Source organism: Quercus lobata, chromosome 1, assembly GCF_001633185.2.
Source record: "Quercus lobata isolate SW786 chromosome 1, ValleyOak3.0 Primary Assembly, whole genome shotgun sequence".
NCBI lineage: Eukaryota > Viridiplantae > Streptophyta > Magnoliopsida > Fagales > Fagaceae > Quercus > Quercus lobata.
In genome coordinates, this window is record NC_044904.1 from 16,381,821 (window position 1) to 16,389,753 (window position 7,933).

Sequence of the window (7,933 nt, forward strand, 5' to 3'; positions counted from 1 at the left end):
ACTATTAGTATGATTAGTATATACTATGTAGCCTTTCTCTTCTTCCCACCTTTTCATATTCCCTTTCTCTATTTCATTTCTTCATCCTTTCTTTTGTATTTTTTCTTCTCCAATCACCTATCAAAGAGAACCAAACTCACCACACCAACACAAAGCAAAATAGAGTTGACAAATCACAAACCGCCATAAATACTACAATCAACTCTTTAATCACCAACCTTAAAAGTCTATAGCACAACACGGCTCTCCAAAGCCAATTTGGTCTCCCTCCTCCATCTTCAGCCAATTCATCACTGTCGTCAGTAAAAAGCATAAGAGTGTGCCAATGCTAGCTTGGGTTGGGCACCGGACTAGCTATTAATGGGTTTGGCAATTGCATCACAGGCTAAAAAACCAATGCTGAGTTTTTAAATTCCTTTGATTAGTGATACTATGCATTCTGATATTTCGGTAAAAATAGATACAATTATATATGTGTGTACATCAAGCATCATGAACAACTGATACCATATAGATACAAACAAATTACTGGTCATGTGACTTCCATGGCTTTCATGTAGATCTTATTAGTTATAAAAGGTATTGACAAAATGGAAATCATGCAGTTATTATTTCTTTGGAAGTCCGTTGGTGGTTTAGGAATTGAACACTCCCTTGCCTGTTCCATGAAAATATGTAGCTCTTAGTAGTTAAATCCAATCTTTTTTCACTTAATATGTTTGGTCAACTTCATATTCCAGTTCTAAAATGGTTGTTTTATTTATTTACTTATTTTTAAAAAGAATACAACAGGCAAGGGAGTATTACATATGATCATTAATAACCAATGCAAAAGCTTTTCTCCAAACAGTATGAATTCAAGAAAGCAATATTTTTCAAATAATAATTCGGACATGGTAAGATGAAAAATAATCCATCAATCACAAGTATGATATGACTAATACAAAAGGAAAATATAAAATAAGTAATCTGATGAAATGCTTAACAAAACCGTGTACATCAGCCAACTTGAATTTCAAAATTATATCTTCATTTATTTCCTTCAGTTTCTTAGAGACAAAACAGAGAATTACTCTTGCAAAAAGGTAAAAGTAACTTCTATTTAAGTCAAAGGAAAATGAAAGAAGAGCAGGAAGCATTTACTTTGAATTTTAGAAACGGCAGTACTCCCTAAGAGGGAGTGAAGAAGGTTTATTGGGGGGCCTATTGTTACCACAAAACCATGAGTTAATCCTCATCAGAGGAAGATTCTACATCAGCATTGGCTCCATCACTGTCACTACCTGAGGAGGCCTCGTTGTCAAACTCATCATGCCAGGGGCTCTTAAACTCTTGAAGCTGGTAGCATCTATCCTCAAGATCACCATCCAACTTCACGCTCCAACACCCTCGAATGTCAAGATGTGTAAGGGCCGTGCACTTAGCAAGAACGGCCTCAAGGCCAACGTCGCCAAAGCGGCCATAACAAAGCTCAAGATGCTGAAGTCCTGGCATTGTGTCAGCTATGATCATTGCCTCGTTATCATCAGGCTTGATGCCCGTCCCATTCACATTGTAACTAGGCAACACCTCCGGTAGGGGCATATTTCTCCTCAAGTGAACCAAGGTCTTGCAGTTCTTTCCAAAAGATTCAAGCCCTTTGCATGTTATCTTCAAACAGTAGCTGATGTCAAGGACTGCGATGTTTTCAAATGAAATTGCATGCCTCTCTACCATTTTGTCAGTGACATCACTCATAGGAATCTGCAATACCCTAAGGAATCTGCCACTACAGAAAAGAAAAACAGTTATACCAATCTTCTTCCTTTTTAATGAATGATATACTTTTAGTGCAAAAAATTGATAAACAATCAGTCCAAAAACATTAACAAGCCCAGAAACTTAACTACTAGCCAAGAATAGACAGAGACACTCTCCATTAGAACAGATTATTCCCTTTCCTAATAGATTAGAAACATTCTTGAAGCCTCCAATCCGAGCTTAAACATAATCTTTGATCTCCTTCAACAGCCTTTCCACAGTTTCAACTTGGCTATTATATTTATAGACCCTTGGAACACCTTTGCAGCCAAATGTGGTACACAGCAGAAGCAAAAAGTAAGCTTGCATACAATTAATCACTCTTAAGGCTCTAACCCTTAAGCTCTTGATGAACACTCCAAAGCACAAGATCAGGCAATGAAAAGAACTGCCTATTATAACAAGGACCACAGAGAGGACCTTTCTGCCAAATTCTCCCAGTGAAGAAGCATTCAAAGAATAAATGGTCTATACCCGCTAATCAACTTTTACAGAACACACATATATCTCCTCCTAGCTAGCCTCTCACGAGTACAGAATCTGTCCTTAATTGCTACCCATAGCTTTTAAAGTACTTTTTATTATATATATTTTATAGAAAACAGTAATAATATATATCATGTTTTAAGTATACTGATAATTTCTGAGACCGTTTGGCCATCCACTAAATTTCTATTTCAGCTGCAACTAATGCTTCCAATTTATTAAAACCGATAAACTACCTGTGGCAAAAGGTTAAGTTATTAGAAAACAATAAATTTAATCATTTAACCATTATTCTATTTCCTACCCATGTGTAAATCCAAACTCCCCCTTAATAATGAATGAGAGATGAACTACCATCTGTGCCAAAATGTTAACATATTAGAAAATAATAAATTTAATTAATTAACTATTATTCCAATGCTCCCCTACATGTGTGGGCATAGACTCCCACCTTAATAATAAATAAAAGGTAAAGCAAAGATAGTCTTTTTGAACTCAAGACCACATATTCTAATACCACAAGAAATTCTCATTTCTCCCAAAATCTAATCCAATAGTTATAACGGATAAGGGGGTTTTAAACTTTAGATGTCTATATTGAAACACCATGAGCTAGCAATCAACTAAACTATAAGAATCTTATCCGTTTGTCCCAAAATCTCAAACTATTAAAAAAGAAAAAAAAAAAAAAAAAGTAAAGATCTAATAATTTAACAATTATTTTAACAAATTATGATTATTTTGTAACTCGACTAACACCTTTTTGTAACGGAGAATTCAAAAGTAAGTTCATAATACCATTCAAAATTTTTTTTTTTTTTTTTTTAATTCCAATAAAGAAAGAGATTCACACAAGTTTTGCAATTTGTTTTATCACCTTACAAGCAATGCCTTGAGACACAAGAAATACACACACAAACACACAGTTATTATTCATACCAGTTGGCAACATAAGCGAAGCCAGGATCGCCAACCTTGAAAGCAGAGAGGCGGCGCACAGTCCCTCTAGTCCGCCGCACGAGCTTCCGTACGGCCGAATCAACTTGGAAACCCGTACGGTCCATCTTGCGACACCATTGATCGATGTCAATCTCAGCCCAACAATAAGGACCATGCACACACGCCGCGAACGACTTGCAAACCACAGGCAACACTCCGACCCTTTCCTCAGCTGAAAGTCTCGTGAATATCAGAGCCAATATTTCTGGGTTCAGACTCTCCCACTCTCCACCACCACCACCACCAACAACAACAACCTCGTCCTTAACAACGCTCAAACACAGTTTCTTAGGATTTGAAGTGGTTGTGTTGTTCATGTTTGTGTTTTGTTTTTTGTTTGAATGAGAGTGGTATTGTTGTGAAAGAGAGTAAATATTGGTTGTTGTTTAAAAAAAGGTATAGAAGATTGACCTGATGCGTTTTGTTCGATTTTCTGGTAATGGGATTGGGGACACGTTGTGGGGTTCCCCATTTTCTTAGAAACTTTGGTGCCGTTTGCGTTTCCTTCGCTTCGAAATTGGAATGGCTAAAAGGTCAAATCGGGTTTGGGTTATAAAACAAGAACTGTACATTTTTCAATTTGGGCCTGTCATGTTTGATTTCTTCTTTATATTTTCAAATTTTTATTTTATCCGTTCATGTTTGATTTAGTATTTTTTTTTTTTTTTGGGGGCCCTTTACGGTCATTTTGAAACAAATATCTAAATAAAACAGGAAGCACCTGTTGATTTTCGGCCCATGTAAAAAAAATGTCCCCTACATAGCCAAAATGAAAATTTTGAAATGTAAAAAACTAATATGAAAAAGAATCAAATAAGGAGCATTAAAATAAAATTTTAAAAATTTAGGGGGTTAAAATGAAAATGACCCCAAATTTTAAGGGCAAAAAATGTGCTTTAGTTTACAAATTAAAGAGTAAATTATAGATTTCAACCCTATGATATACCTTAAAAATATGGAGTTATACTCTATGCTTTATTTTGTGACACTTACCTCTTTTGTGGTTAGTTTTGTGAGGTATTTTTGTCATAAAGTTTAAAAAGATATGAAGATATGACGTGCCAACACGCCAATGCTCCTCTAGGGAAGGGAGAGTGGGTGTTCTAGCAGAATGGCGGATGAGCTGGAAGCTCTATGGAGCAAGCTAACTTTTACAAAAGAAGAAGGCGAAGATATTGAACTAGGAAGTAATAGTACAAAGGTAGCGAGGGAGATCGGAAAAAACTGCGTGGTTATGAAGATTCTCACTAAACGTATTTGGAAGCTTTAAGAAAGAACATGAAAATGCTGTGGAAACCAAACAAGGGACTTCAGATCTCTGAAATTGAAGATGATATGTTTCTTGTGGAGTTTGGCGATGGAAGAGACAAGAAACGGATAATGGAGATGTGCCCTTGGAGCTTTGAGAAGCAACTTATACTCCTACAGGACTTTGAAGGTGAGTTGGTTCCAAAAGAGATAGTCCTGAAATGGACCCCTTTTTGGGTTCAAATCTATAATCTTCCCCTAAAGAGCATGACACGAGAAATAGGTATGGAGATTGGAGCGTAGATTGGAATGGTCCTAGACATTGATGTGCCTAAAAAAGGTGTACAATGGGGAAAGTTTTTAAGAGTGCGAATACGTTTCGATGCTACAAAAAAGCTAGTAAGGGGAGAAAGGGTATCAATTGAAGGTGGAGAGAGCAGATGGGTATTCTTAAAATACGAGCGGCTTCCTAACTTCTGCTATCGGTGTGGGATGTTGGACCACGAAGAAAAGGAATGCGTAGAAAAGTTGAGTTCGGGGAATAGAGATGGGGAAGGCTGTATGCAATATGAGGCGTGGCTAAGGGGAAAGCCAGGAAGATGGGTGGGAAAAGATCAAGGGAAATCAGAAGAAGTAAATAGATCGGATTTCAGACCAAATAGGGAGGAGATGATAGCGGGAAAGCAAGCACAAGAAATGGTCCAGCAAGAGGAAAGGGAGGGTGCATGTGAGGGTCACGTGATAGGGAAGAGGTCCAATCAGAGGCTTGGTCAGTGCTACAACCTAGAGGAAACAAGGTTGGCGTGTCAGGCAGTGGAGATTAATCATGAAAATGGAAAGGCCGACCTGCTACAAGAAAAGAGGGAGGATGGATTAGACATAAGAAGGATGGACTCTCTGATAGACACCCTACCCACAACAGAACTAGAGGGTGACATGCAATGGGAGAAAACCAAGAATGAGGTGGGAAATAGTAAACTTGTAGAAAAGGTAAGGTACATGGCAGCTTGTAATGAGTTGGGCTTGGAGATAAAAGAGACCATTCCATGGGCCGAAGACATATCCAACCCGTTAGTAATGAGTTTTGACAAAGACAAAGGATGGGTTGCTGAGACTTTGGGCCCCACAAGCGGGCATTGGAAAAGGCTTGCTAGGCAAACCAATAAGCCAAGCCCAAGTAAGAGAATTAGCCCAGAAAAATTAAAAAGAAGCGGCCCAGTCCCGCTATAGGATTTAGATCCTAATACTCTAAACACCAAACGAAAGAAGGGGAAGCTTCAAATAGGGGAAAAACTTGATGAAGACAAGACTAAGGTTGGCGGAAAGGCGATGGCTACGACGCAACGCAGCTGAGCCCAATAAGCATATTAGCATGGAATTGTCGGGGGTTGGGGACTCCTCCAGCAATTCGTAGGATGAAAGGTTTTCAACACAAATTAGGCTTTACTCAAGGTATTATAGTCCCTAGTGATGGCAAGAGTGAAGGACTAGCGATGCTTTGGAGGGAAGGAGTAGATGTACGTTTTAAGAGCTACTCGCACTCCCACATCGACATGGTGGTTCACGGTGAAGGCAGTGGAGGCCCGTGGAGGACCACTAGCTTTTACGGTCATCTCATCACGAGCAAAAGGCAAAGCTCATGATAGTTGATTGAATCCCTCAATGCCCAATGCAAGATGCCATGGTTGGTTTGTGGGGATTTTAATGAAATTATGCATCCAAACGAGAAGATAAGGTGGAAAGAAAGAGATGCTGATCAAATGAAGGAGTTCAGGGAGTCTCTCAACAGGTGTGGCTTGTTTGATTTAGGCTTTGTTGGTCTGAGGTTTACCTGGTGTAATGGAAGGTTTGGGGAGCAACACACGCTACTTTGGTTGAACAGAATGGTAGCAAATGATGAATGGATAAAGATTTTCCATGAAGCAAAGGTACACTATGTGTCAATGTCGACATCGGATCATTGCTTACTGGTTTTGCTACTAAAAAAGAATCAATATAGCAAACAAGGGAAGAAGCGCTTCTTATTTGAAGCAATGTGGACAAGAGAGGAAGAGTGTAAGGAAGTCTTTGAGATGGCTTGGGATCCATATAAAGATGACTCTGCCTCGCCTATCCAGGAGAGACTAGAGAGATGCCAGCGTCAACTCCAATGCTGGAACTAGAATAGTTTCGGGAATGTCTACAAGTATTTAAAGCAGAAACAAACGTGCCTTCAACAACTTAAGTCCCTCAACCTGCTACATAAGACGGTAGAGGAGATACAAGCAATCCGAAAGGAAATCAATGAATAACATATTACAGAAGAAATCGTGTGGAACTAAAGGTCGTGAGTGTGCTGGCTGCAAAATGGGGACAAGAACACAAAGCTTTTCCATGCCACAACCAGTTAAAGGCAACGAAAGAACAGAGTTGGGGGAATTATGGATGATGAGGGAGTGTGGCATGAAGAGCACGAGGCAATAGAGAATATCATTATGGACTATTTCAAGTCAATCTTTAGTTCAGACCAACCTTCCAATTTCAAAGCAAGCCTAGAGGCTATGGATAAAAAGGTAACCCCAAAGATGAACAAGGTACTTCTAAAGGCAGAGGAGGTTTGGAGTGCACTCAAACAAATGCATCCAACAAAATCACTGGGCCCCGACGGTATGTCCCCTATCTTTTATCAAAAATATTGGGATATTGTTGGTCCTAGTGTATCAAATTGTGTATTACATTAACACACGTATAATGCCAAAAAGCATCAATGATACTTATATTTGCCTGATTCCCAAGACCAAAACCCCCAAAAGATAACTGAATATCGCCCCATTAGCCTCTGCAATGTGATTTACAAGTTAATATCGAAGGTCCTGGCGAATAGACTGAATAAAATTTTACACAATGTGATCAATGAAGCACAGAGTGCCTTCGTCCTGGGAAGGTTCATAACAAACAATGTAGTTGTGGCGTTTGAAACCATGCACTCTATTGCTAAAAGAAAAAAAGGGGAAGGTTGGGTCCATGGCCATCAAGTTGGACATGTGTAAAGCCTATGATCGTGTGGAATGGGCTTACCTTGGGTCAATGATGCGAAAAATGGGCTTCTAAGAAAAATGGATCTCGCTAATTATGATGTGCGTGACCATGACATCTTTTTGGTACTCATTAATGAGGAACCAAGAGGCACAATTACACCATCTAGGGGGCTGCACCAAGAGGACCCTATATCCCCGTATTTGTTCTTACTATGCGCCGAAGGGTTGATAGCGCTGATCAAGAAAAAGGAAGTTGTAGGGATGATAAGAGGGGTGGCTGTGAGCAGACTTGCCCCTTCAATTTCGCACCTATTTTTTGTGGATGATTGCATCATTTTTTGTAGAGTAACTATGGAGGAGTGCTGACAAGTGGCCTCGGAATT

The 7,933-nt window shown here is 39.2% G+C and overlaps 1 protein-coding gene across 1 annotated transcript; it reads right to left on the reverse strand.

Moving 5' to 3' along the window:
- Positions 1-902: 902 nt before the first annotated feature.
- Positions 903-3,815, reverse strand: LOC115981138 (F-box protein FBW2-like). The gene is made up of 2 exons (XM_031103318.1): positions 3,226-3,815; positions 903-1,768 (listed from the first exon to the last, which is right to left on the reverse strand). Exons 1-2 carry the CDS (start codon positions 3,600-3,602, stop codon positions 1,228-1,230), a joined length of 918 nt encoding a protein of 305 aa, XP_030959178.1. The 5' UTR covers positions 3,603-3,815; the 3' UTR covers positions 903-1,227.
- Positions 3,816-7,933: the final 4,118 nt, after the last annotated feature.